This window comes from Ovis aries, chromosome 2 (genome assembly GCF_016772045.2).
Source record: "Ovis aries strain OAR_USU_Benz2616 breed Rambouillet chromosome 2, ARS-UI_Ramb_v3.0, whole genome shotgun sequence".
NCBI classification, from domain to species: domain Eukaryota; kingdom Metazoa; phylum Chordata; class Mammalia; order Artiodactyla; family Bovidae; genus Ovis; species Ovis aries.
This window is the reverse complement of record NC_056055.1, coordinates 236,338,263-236,351,502: the sequence shown is the minus strand read 5'-3', so window position 1 is coordinate 236,351,502 and position 13,240 is coordinate 236,338,263. Positions and strand designations below refer to the sequence as shown.

At 37.5% G+C, this 13,240-nt stretch overlaps 1 protein-coding gene across 50 annotated transcripts in view; it reads right to left on the bottom strand.

The window, feature by feature from the left end:
* PUM1 (pumilio RNA binding family member 1) overlaps positions 1 to 13,240 on the bottom strand; it is a 123,919-nt gene that overhangs the window by 39,507 nt on the left and 71,172 nt on the right. For 25 of the 50 annotated variants that reach the window (XM_012150074.3, XM_012150093.3, XM_060410572.1 and 22 more), the window contains 3 exons: positions 7,105 to 7,198; positions 5,627 to 5,731; positions 1,812 to 1,963 (listed from right to left, as the gene is read on the bottom strand). In XM_012150074.3, coding sequence (XP_012005464.2) covers positions 1,812 to 1,963; positions 5,627 to 5,731; positions 7,105 to 7,198 — 351 coding nt within the window. The remainder of the gene's footprint in view (positions 1 to 1,811; positions 1,964 to 5,626; positions 5,732 to 7,104; positions 7,199 to 13,240) is intronic. The other 25 variants (XM_012150078.3, XM_004005047.4, XM_060410573.1 and 22 more) reach the window with 1 other exon arrangement.

The window sequence follows — 13,240 nt, the reverse complement described above, 5'->3', positions numbered from 1 at the left end:
CCAAATCCAGGATCTGGCAGCCATTTAAAACACAAAGATCATCACCTGATAAGTACCAAGTTTCCACAAAGAGTAGCTATTAAGAAATTCATCTGCACGTGGTACTAGAAGTGTACCTACTGTAAAGAAAACCACACATTAACTTCCAAAAAGTCATCTAACTGAAAAAATACTGAGCCAGACAAAACTAGCTAGAATTTCAAGACCTGGTTTTTCTATCAACCTGTGAAATCTAAGAAATTACACACTTTATTAGTGAGAATGATAAAAACCAAACGATTCTTATTTGGATCATTAACATATGTACATATATGAGCATGGTGTTTTTCCTCAAAATGAAAAAAAAAAAAAGCTTTAATTTGATGATGCTTATCAAAAGCCTAAATGCTCGTTTTATTTGCTCAAAAAAATTTCCATTTCCAGGACATTATACCATGGAAATAATCAAGGATTTATGCAAAGGATATTAAGCTTATTTATAACACCAAAATATTACTAAGTTATAGCAGCAGTTACATAAATATAACAAATAATAATGGACTGGTCAAAATAAAGAATGAGGCACTCTTCGACGGATTTAAAAACAATAAATAATACAGAAGAGTATAATAACAAGATGCAAAGTTGTGTGGACAGCATAATCCCAATTTTATAAGAAATTAATTAAATAGTAAGACTAGAATGACAGATACCAAACATTTATACTGTTTTTTTTCTGACACAAAGATTTAAGGGATTTATTTTTCCCTTCAAGTAATTCAATTCACAACTTTCAGAAATAAATAGGTAGGTATTATTCTAGCAAGCAAGAGAAAATAGCCTAATTTAAAAGACACTTAGTTTTGCAATTAACTATTCCTTTTCTCATCTTGGTTAAAAAGCTTGCTGCTAAGTCACTTCAGTCGTGTCCGACTCTGTGTGACCTCATAGACGGCAGCCCACTAGAGATTCTCCAGGTAAGAACACTGGAGTGGGTTGCCATTTCCTTCTCCAATGCATAAAAGTGAAAAGTGAAAGTGAAGTCACTCAGCCATGTCCGACTCTTCGCAACCCCATGGACTGCAGCCTACCAGGCTCCTCTGTCCATGGAATTTTCCAGGCAAGAGTACTGGAGTGGGCTGCCATTGCCTTCTTCGGGTTAAAAAGCTTACTCTAAATTTAAAAAGATATTAATAGGTTTAAGATTTATGTCCAATTCAGTAGATGTTACTACACATAAAACAGATAATCAAGGACCTACTGATAACACAGGTAACTATATTCAGTATCATGTAATAACCTATAATGAAAAAGAATGTGAGAAATATATATGCATATGTGTATATATGTATGTATAACTGAATCACTTTCATGTACACCTGAAACTAATACAATACTGTAAAAAAAACTATACTTTAAATTTTTTTTTTTTTTTTTCATAAAACTGATGCCATAAATAAGCAATCTGAAGAACTAGTACCTTCCCTTTGGTAGCAAACTACTTAAAGAGAGAGCCAGAAGTGTTCTGAGAATGGTGCTTAGAATGTAACCAAAGCATCAAAGCAAGAAAATTTCACCATCACTAAACTGGAAAATCCTCTTAAGCAGTATCCCGTGGGATGTCATACCATGACCTCACTTCGTCACGCTGACCAAAGAACAGGTACATAAAAGGCATTCGGTAAAGCACAGGCGAGTCTGTCTGAACTCATACACCACGCAACTCACTCATTCACCACGTACAGTTTCTCTATCAGGAACAACATTACCCTTTAATTATATACAATAACTAGTATTCACACTTAGGTGGGGTAAGTTTTGTTCACTTTTACCTGCTGCTGCCCTTGCTGAGCCTGTGGGGTGGTCTGCTGATTAGCAGAATTTGTTGCTGCAGCAGCAGCGGCGGCTTGCTGCTGGAAAAGACTGGCAGGGTAGACTCCCCAGGGAGTAACTCCGTAATACTGGGGAGGGACCACAGCCGGGCCTAAAAATAGCAAGAGAAAGGTAAGAAAAATTTAGTTACTAACAATCAGAGTTTCCAAAGACTATACTTGATTCAGCAGACACTACTGTAAAATATTAATATATTGATTCATTCTAGCTAATCATGAATTCTATTTTTAAAAAACAGAAATTATATGTGATTCCCACACCAAAGTCTCCTAACATCAGCAATGTACTCCAGGCTTAGAGAAAGAAGCTGGGTAAGGACCAGCATTGGAGATACTGAAAGGGAGTATAAATGATAGAAGCTGGAAGAAACGAAGAACAGATGGAGGAACTGGCCTTGGTCAAGAAGGCAAAGGTATGTTTTCCACTGAGAAAGAAAAAATCTATATAGGATAGATATAGACAAAGTTTGCTGCTAAAAGGGAAATGGAAAGTCTGTATGCTTAGAGTGATGGAACACAGCAAAAGATGAAGCTGCACCCTGCTTTCAGTCTAAGGATGGCACCTGAAGTGACTGATGGGGACAGGGATCTTGGTGCTTCGTTAACTCCAGAAGCATGAAAATCCATCAGTTATCTGACAACAAAGCCCAGAAACGCCACTGAACTTCCACGGCTCAAATTTGAAGAGGCTTGTTTTTCCCATCTCTATTTTTAATGTCACAAAAAGCATGCAACACAACTACATTTAGATATTGGAATGTGAAATTTTTGTTTTCAAAGCTGAAAACAAACGGAAATGAACAACAAAAAAAAACACCTCGACTTCTCGCAGACCTGAGTATTCTATACAAAACTGAGCATTCTGTTTTAACCTCTTTGGCAACAAGCTACTGCAGTCTCTGCCAAACAGAACAAGCAAGAGGGAAGTTAACAGAGCTATGCGGACAGCAACCTGGGTGGGGCAGAAATCTAAACCACAGAATTCTCTGAAGCTGGTGGCAAGAAACATCAAGGCTCATTTGTCAACCAAGACAAGGGCACAAAGCTAGCATCTCAAATGTGCGGGAACACATAGCTAATGAGAATTTTCCTAGTTAAAGCACAGTTTCAAATATTTGCAATTTGATTAAATAATAACTGCACTTTTCAGTGAAATTCCATAGACCTGTTTCAAATACATCCATTCTGACATAGTAGCCAATCCTGTAGAAATACGTACTTCATTAAGTCAAAATAAATTGGTTCATGTTTTTGCTTCTCCATTAAATTCTAAAACACAAATAAGTCAAATTATATTACTGTCCAATATTACTATGACATTTCTTTTGAACTCTGACATTTCTAATTTGACATTTTCTGTATCTATAGTCTCAGACAAGATCAAGACTCTGTTTATAAAGATGCCCAAGGTCAACCACAGTCCAAAATGGTGCAAAATGAAGGTGCTGTTTAGGAAGGCTATGCCACAGTATGAGTTATTTTTTAATAATAAGCAAATAAGTTAAAAATTTTAAACATGTGGGCATGTTTGGCTCAGGGTGCATCATTAATTGAGCTTGATTCCCTCAGGATGCCTGTTTCAATTTCTGTGGATTAACATTCCACAAGAATATGCAGTTTTAGTTTATAACAGTTTAGTTAACATTTCTGCTCTGTGTGAAAGCACTTAATTCATTTTCAGTTTGGCTCAGATGATAAGTACAAAAGCAAGATTCTCATCATGCTATGATCTCAGTGAGGACAACTTTTGTCATCTCTAAGACTGGTTCTTTGTTTCAAATAACATGGTAAGTTAGTCAAGGAAAGTTAGCAAAGGAAAGAAAGTACAAAAAAGATCATTCAAGACAACATGGACACTATATGACAGTGAAGTACATGCATAGGCTTTGAGCTAGATGTGACTTAAATCTCAACTCTGTAACATTTAAATTATGTGATCTCTACTACATAAGCAATCTACAGAATTAATGTCATTCATATCAAATTACCCATGACATTTTTCACAGACCTGGAACAAATAACCCTAAAATTTATATGGAACCAGAAAAGACCCAAAATTGCCAAAACAATTCTGAGAAAAAGAACCAAGCAGGAGGCACAATCCTGCCAGATTTCAGACAATACTAAGGCTACAGTAATCAAAACTGCATGGTACTGGCACAAAAACAGACATACAGACACCAGTGGAACAGAAGGGAGAACCTAAAAATAAACCCACACACCTACAGTCAATTAGTCTTTGACAAAGGAGGCAAAAATATACAATGGAAAAAGGACAGTCTCTTCGCCAAACAGTGCCAGGAAAAATTGAACAGCCACATGAAAATAAATGAATTTAGAGCACATTCTCAGACTGTACAAAATGTCTTAAAGACTTAAGATATGACACCATAAAACTCCTAGAAGAGAACATAGGCAAAACATTCTGACATAAATCATACCAATGTTTTCTTAGGTCAGGCTTCCAAAGCAATAGAAATGAAAATAAAAATAAACAAAAGGGACAGTCATGTTTACATACACAAGCAAATAAATACAAAGTGATAAGAGAAAGAGTAAGGACAGGTTAACAAAGGAAGCTTTCTAGAGGTGACAGTACCAGCTAAGAAGCTTCCCAGGCAAAGTATGGGGAAAGAGTTTACTCTAGAGGACTAAGGAAACCATAATGTCCAAAGACACAGAGGCCTAAACCAGTGCGGTGTGTGCAGCAAACCAAGATCAACTTAACACTGCTAGAATGTACAGTATGAGGCCCGGGGAGGGCAGGGGGGCGCCCGCCGGGTAGAAGTGGTACACGTGGAGATGCTCGTATAGTCATGGAAAGACTGCTACACATAGTGGGTCCCAATCCTCAGAATGTCATGGTAGCTCCTTTCAAGTACTAATATCAAGGAACAATCCACCATCACCACCCAAGTAATTTGGAATGATCAGCCATGCTGACGTTACCTGCAGTATACTATATTAGGTAGGTTAAGACAGAAATCAAAATAAACAATTTAAGTAGAAGGGTGACATAGCAAGATTTGTGTTTGAGACTGTTTTCTCAAACAATCTAGGTGGGTGAACGAGGGAGAAAAAGGAAGAAAGCTGGTAAAATATAAGAGAGAACAGCTGTAAAAGTCTAGGTAAAGATTAAAGGATCTGCCATAGTAGGAAGATAGAAGCAAGGGGAGAAACTCCCGAAATATATATGAGCAACTGGTGACTCAGTGAAGCAAAAATATCTATACAGTAACACAACACTGTAAATGAATTAATTCATTTTAAAAGGAAGTGGCCTAGAGCAGAGGTTCCCAACTCCCAGCCTGCAGTCTGTTAGGCACTAGGCCACACAGCAGGAGGTGAGCAGAAGGCAAGTGAGCCAAGCTTCATCTGCCAGTCACCATCGCTTGCATTACAGCCTGAACACTCAACCCACCACCCAGCCCCTACCCCTCATCATCTATGGAAAAACTGTCTTCCACGAAACTGGTCCCTGATGCCAAAAATGTTGGAGACAAGTGGCCCAAAAGCATTTGCACCAAGCCAAAGAAAAAAGACAGGAGGTAGCAGATTAACCTCATTTTTAAATATGTTCAAGTCTGAGGTTATAGGTGGGCAGAGATAGTTAGCTGGCAGATAGATGGTCCTGGAAATCAGGAGAGAAATATCCACTGGAAACGTGGATTTGTAAGAGTATAAAAAAATGAATGCCCATCAAAGGGACTTTTTTTAGCAGGTGAGAAAATCCCTCATGTGGCAAAACATCTCACCTAGTGTCGCTGCTGCAGCCAATCCAGCTGTGTAGGGGTCCGTCCCTGGGGGTGCAGCACTGATGATATATGGGTTGGGGACGAACGCAGCGGGAGCTAAACCTGCTGAAAACATACCTGTCAGTAAAAACAAACTTGACTAAAACAAACCTACCAAACTCCTACACAGTATGGTTAACCATTCCGTGGGGAGGAGGAAAAAGAAAAGCTACAACAGCTTGAGTAAAATGGACTTTCAAAAAGATAATACCTGTACTAAAGATTACGGTGACATCCATCTATCATCTTTTTTTAATAACCTCTGCTAAAGATTACAATTAAAACTACTAAGCAGTTTTAAATTCAGCACAATTTCTAAAAGACTAGTGAAATTATAATAGGTTAAAATAAAGTGATTTAAAACAATTTGTAATGGGATGGAGGGACGCATTTATTTCCATTTTAAACAATTTTCCAGTTCTCCTCAAAGAAAATGTATGCCTATTTATAAAGATGACTATCTGTAAGTATAAATTAAATCAGACCCAGGCAAAGGTTTTTATGTCTAGACTTAATATAGATGACCCTTTGACAACACAGGGGAGAGGGGTGCAGACACCTACACAGCCAAAAATTCGTGTATAACTTTAAAATCAGCCTCCATAGTCACACTTCAGCACCAACGATCCAACCAAGGATCAAGTAGTACTGTAGACCATATTTATTGAAAAAAATTCATATATAAGTGGACCTGCACGGCTTAATCCCATGTTGTTCAAGGGCCACCTGCATAACTAGGCTAGAAGCAAGTCTTTTCTTCCACAGCATTTCACAATCCATGAGGAGTGATTTTCTATCTATTCAGTCATGTCATTTTAACCACCCCCCTTTATAAAATTTCTATTTGTACAGCACTATTTTGAAGAGACCCCAAAAAGGCTGTGGGGGGGGCCCCGCGGCGGGGGGGGGGGGCAGTGTCAGCAATAAGACAAAAATATGTTCCATCAGATAAAAAAGATGTTAATATCAAGACATTAACAAGTAAAACAGGTACAGAGCAACTTTAAAAACCAGTGATTATGATAAAACTTTTTAAATTTTTCAACACATGCTACTTGGAAAATAGGTTTACAAGTACTACTTGCCACTTAATAAGATGTGATGTTGAGACATCCATAGTCTATACATGCCCAACAAGCACAAAATTGTTATTTAAGTTCATCCAAATCTACCAAAAGAGCTGATGCTAGTCACTAATACAGCAAATACTTTAAATCCTGAAACAGCTGGCAGAGCAATAACTGGATACTAAGAAATCTTATGAGTTAGATCTAGAAAAATAAGAGGGTGGCTAAAAACAACTGGATGAGAGTTAGAGGCCGTTTACTCTAAGGTCTGTCAGGACCTTCACAATCAGTCCACACTAGCTGGGTTCCACAGCAGCCACTGTCCTGAGATGGGGCCACCCCTACGAGGGAGCTTCCGGCTCAAGGACTTACCAATGTGGGGTTGATGTGCGGCTGCCAGCGCATACTGCTGCTGCTGAGCGGCTGTCAACTGCTGGACAGCAAGCGCATTGGGTCTTTGGAACAGCTGAGGGAAGAAAAGGGCATGATGAGGTTAGAGAACCAGTCTCATGAAGGAATTTTAAAGCCTCTCTGAATAAAGTTTCCATAAACTCTCATTCAGACACGATGCTTTTAACAAGAATGTTCTCATGCTCTGCTCCATTCCCTTGGTATCTAGGATGCTTCATACTTCTGTTCTCCCTCTACTGCTCTGGCTCAACTTGGCGAGCCCAGTCCCCATGTGCTGACTACTTACTTCACAGGTTATCTGTGCCCTGAGCCATAAACATACATACAAATGCCCTAACAGCTGTTTCAGGTCTGAGGGCACTGCCTGATCCAGAGCAAGGCAGAAACTAAACAAATATACTACAAATGACTTACCTCACGGCACCGAGTGCTGTCATCTCCCTTCAGTTCTTTTGAGAACTCCACAAACACTCTGAAATAATTATCACCTACTCACATTTTAGACAGGAAAATGGAAAGTTTTCATTTCATCCCCTGGCTGTCTCTTCTGGGGAAAATACTGAATACCTCCCTCAACTAGTAGTTTATAAAAACGGGTAAACTGGACAATGTGCAACTTTCAGGGGCTCCCGAATTTCCTAGGATACCAATCCTTTTACATGTGAGAAATAAAACAACAGAAAGAAGTATAGCTGCTACTAACAAAACTTGGATTATGAGCTTAGTTTCCAACAAAAGGAAAGGAATTCAAAGGTCTTCACAATAAGAATATCCTAAGATTCTCTCTTATTACAAAGTCAATCATTGAGTTTACAATTATTTTTGAATCAAAACCTGATAGGCACTGTGCAAGGAACTAAGTTTACAACACTAAACAAAACGTTCATACAGTTTAATAGGAATAATACTGGTACAAAGAAAGGGGATACCTGATTCTGGATTGCCCTGATATGCCTCCTTCCAAGGAGGTATATCCTGAAGACTTCTTTATTTACTGAAATCAGACTGGGAGAATTTACTGATGGGACTTCCCTACAAAAGACCTTCAACCTACCTCCTCTTTCTACAGGACTTTTCAGTGGTTAGGCTAACATCACTGGATGATATATAACATACCGTGGATCTTGAACCACGGATGTCTTCATGAAGAAACCTGTTTTGGACAGCAGGTGATAATGTCATTCTGACAACTCAGTTTAATTACTGTCACAACTGAACTTTGATTCAGTTGTGGTGAACCTGATTGTTATGATCTGGTTACTTCTGTGCCTCAAGTATAAAAACAGACTGATTTAAAAAAATTTTTTAAAGGTGAATATTCTGAACATACTGACCAACTTCACCTGTTCTCTCTGAATATATATATTTATCTTTCTAAAGACCAGAGTAAAATAAGTCTCTGCTTTCACAGTATGAATGTCAAAAGTAACCATGTAGTACAGGTTTCAAAAATGCTGTATATAGTTTGTTTTGTTTTTTGTGTTTTTTTTTTTAATTTTCAAAGGTTAAAGAAAAGAAAAACTTCATTATAATGCTGGTAAAAAAACAGCTCTACTTCATAAGCACTGGTTAAATGTCAAGCATTCAAAAGAAATACAGGACTCTACTGGGAAACATATCAAAACAACTGTTCACTCCAGGAAGGGAGCCAACCAGTACTATTTGGTAACTACAACCTTGTGATCATCGCCAAGTTGGTTTGGTTTCACCTGAAGGAGAGTGCCTCTATTCCTCCTACCAACAGCTCTCCCCAAACCCCTCCCTGCAAGAGGAGCATCCAGGAGGCAGAAAACAAGTAAAATAGTAGAAAGTTGTTCAAAATTTTTTCCAAGACTAAAAACACCTCCTAGTTCCACTAGGTATCTACTATCTATTCAATGGGTCTCTGGAATTTTCCTAGCCTAAAACATTTTGAAATATTTAACATCTCAGACAATGCTCATGCTAGCCTCTTCCCTCTACCTTTCTTGGCCCTGCTGCAAATAAAATAACTCATTTCACTCAACAAATATTTTTTTGAGCACTATTAGCTAGGCTCTGTGACATGAAGCTAGGAGAATAAGGATACTGTGTTCAAAATGTAACTCTTGAGGTTATCTTGACTTACTAACCAAAAGCAGTACTTTAACACCATTCCAATATGATTTAACTTCACTTCGTATGTTTTTAACATTTCATGTAACATTACAGGCATGTACTGTATCTGTAAATATACATATATGTATATATATATACATATACACACACACACACAGTGTATGAATAAAAGTAACCACTCCACGTAACATTAGTTTGGGGTTCTCACTACTGTGTTACCACACTGAACATCAGGACTAATTAATAATTTTAACTAGAAACATATAGGCCCTATAACTGCTCCCATTATATCCTATGTTTGAGAGTTGATTAATGTGTCCATGATTGTGACAAAGAAGGAATTATTTTGAGTGCATTCTGCAGTAAACAATTAAACATAAGTAAACTATACATCAACAGCAGACAGATTTGGTCATAGCATAAATTACAGCAATTCTGGCACATTCTCTCATGTAAACAGTCCAATAGTAACTGGAAATATAGGTTATTAAAAAACAAAACTGGGTAACTGGCAAGTGATAGGCTCCAGAGGATCCTAAATAACATATACAAATGCATTGTTTAGCATTGGGCAAAGTGCTAAACTCTGTCCCTTTCTCACCTCAAAATAAAATGTACTGCCAGGCCTGACTTCTTACGAGTTTAAGGCAACATGCCTAGTGGAGAGCGGATAAGCACAGACTCTGGGGCCAGAAAACCTAGACTGGCATCTCAGGTCCACCACTGGCCCTGTGTGCGGGACACTGGGAAGGAAAGTCACTTTGTGCCTCACTCTCTTCCTCTCTCTAAAGAGGGACAATAAAGATCTGTCTAACTCATAAGGTTGTTTGCTAACTATTAAAACCAATACACACAGAAGTCCTCTCTATGTGATACTGTTTCTGATGAATGAGAACACCCCCAAACACAGACACAGCCCTTCTGTGGGCCACCTCTAATAGCGAATCAAATAGCAAGGCAGTCCGGGAAGGGACAAAGCAAGCAGAAGGCGAGACTCTTCCGAGGCAGGTGGCACTGACATATATACACTGTCATGTGTAGAACAGGTAACTACTGGGAAGCTGTTGTATAACACAGGAAGCCTAGCCCGGAGCTCTGTGACGACCTAGAGGGGTGGAATGGGGGGACGGGGGTACTCAACAGGGAGGGGAGATATATATCTATATCTATATATATAAAACGATGACCTATTTGTGATGATATAAGGCAGACACCACAACATCGTATAGTAAAAAAATTAAAATGCTAATAGCAAACACAACAAACAAAAGTGTTAAAAAGGATGAAAGCAGGAGTGGGAGGAAGAATAACAACTGTGTATCTTTTTACATTGTTTTTATTTTCTGAACCATGTGAATACTTCTACCTACTCAAAAATTAAATGTTAAAAAGTATATAAAATAGGCCAAAAAAAAGAAGAAAACTTCAGAGCAGTGTTAAAGTCAAAGTCCTGCTAAGTTCATGAGCACCACCTGCTCTGGGTCACAAAGAGGAAAGAAAACCTTTTTTGTTTTTGTTGTTGGTAAGTAATTTTAAAACATATACCATGCTAAAAAAAAAAACTACGAATGCAGTTAAATCTGAAGGTAAGACAGCTCCACACAGAGTTTTATGTTTCTAGAACTAGGCCCAAAGCAAAACGCGAGGAGCTAGGAACTGAAACAAAGGTGTCTGCATAGGTTTTAAGATCTTCAGGAAGTCTCTGAGCTTCTCGATGTCTTAATTTTCTTATCTATAAAAATGGCTGCCCTACCTGACAAGGCTATTGCCAGAATTCACGGAGAAAAGCCTTTTAAACACTTAAGAGTATTACATCAATAGTGGGGCTATAAATTTTAAAGAAAAAATTATATTCTGGAGCTAGTCCTCAGTATATGAAATTTTTGAAAATTGCTACTGTCTATAGCCTCTAGATCAAAGTTCATTTTTGATCGGGTTATCTGAACAGAGGCAATAGTTAACACATAATTATAATGATTTTTAGTGTAACAGGTACATACAAACTATGCTGCCAAACTTAAAAAATTCACATTTCTTTAGCAGATGAAGAATCTGATTTCAAAATAAATGACTTCTAAATAAGTTAGGAAAACAAAATACAGCCTTCCATCAAGCAAATTATTATCTTTAGAGAAAAATCACATTCTAAAATTTCATCAAAGTCAAAGAACAATAAAGCTGTGTTTCAAATGACCTAACTGCTAGCTAAAGTCAGCATTTCAACAGTGACTATACACATGATGCATAAACTCATTCATAAACTGAAGAAAGCCAAGAATTTTCAATACCTATATTAAAACTAGGCAAACTCAGTCTCATAAGAATGACATTTAAATCACTACCACACATTAAAAAGAATGCATGCCAACTTCCTCTGCCATCTGACTAAGGCTTTAAGAGTATTGCTTTGTTAAAAATTCATGCCTAACAGATTAGAGTTTCAGTACATCAGTACGCAATTTTGTAACGCATGCCACATTATTAACCTATTTTTACACTAACTGAACCCTAAAATAAAGAACATCAACAATTAACCAGATTAACCCACCTGATTATCAACTTAATCTTGTCTGTGGTTTCTGTTACTAGGTTGTAATAAAATGAAGCCTAGCAATAATTTTCTAGAATATATTTAGATGAACAGAGGTAATTTCATGGCTATTTACTATGCAAGCATCATAACTCAAAACAGTATGAACACATTACATATGAACTCTGCACTGTGTTTCCCAGGACTGAAGAGAAGACAATGAGGAGAAAGTCCGGTATCAATGAGCATTTCAAACCACCCTAAATTAAAGGTTCCTAACCCCAGACCTTTGTACCTGAGGCAGGTAAAATTACTGTCATGAAATTTAGCATGTCCTTCAATTATTATTATAGGCAACAAACCACATTAAATTTAGCCACACTTCTGTGATTCGATCACAAATAGCAATCATGTATTTTCATGTTACTTTACAACTGCTAGATATCTCACAATCTTGTTTATGCTCACCATCATGGCCAGTACAACTACCTAATCTCATGCATCATATGAAAAAGAAGCAAACACTCATCACTCAATTTGCTGTTAAATACTGTTACAGCTATTTTTACATAATTGGCTTCTTTTGTAATCATACTTACACTACACATTTTAAGACAGTATTCTAAGAATTCAGTCTGAGATCTTACCTAACTGCCAAGGGGTTCAGGGCATCATAAAGGGAATCCCTGCTATAAATACATCTTAGGTTAAGATGATGGTTTACAGTGATTAGATAAGTAGCTTAGTTATCCGAAACCAAAGTATTCCTAAAGATAGTCTAATGAACTAAATGAAAAATACTTTCCCTGTATTTTCAGGATGCTCTATATTACGTATCTAAATACACGCTGATATTAACAGTCTTATGAAACCAACTTATTACCCCAAATGAAATGAAATAGGACACAAGAAGGATTTATTTTGTCAATTATCAAACCAGATCCACTCATAAAATTATCAACATACCCTACCAATTATAGCAAATTAACTCCAAAACTCCCAACTTAAAAAAAAAAAATTTGATGCCCATTTAAGAAAGCCATGATAAAAGAGCAAAATGTATAGAAAAATACGTGCTAAACTAGATGTGTAGTTCAGTCCTCACAATCATTAATATTGTCTGTACTCAGTCCTGGCTCTCAATGCCTGTGACCAAATCCATCTATTTCTGTTTTCCTTTTATGTGTACTTTCTACTCTTACTAACCTATGACCACACCATCGTCATTTCCATCTCCATCACTCTGTTCTCTTAACTGCAGGAATATACATTCCATCTCTCATTCAAGTTAGGTCTATACAAACTTGGTCCTCAATGAGCCTTCCCCTGGTCTGATAAGGATTCTTGACCAATCAATTTAACACTTAGTCGCTCAACTGTTTCATAACTGTTTTATATACTGTAAGACAGTCTTATTATGAACATTAGCTCTGTTCATTACGGACAAAACCTAAAGTCCCTGCAAGGATA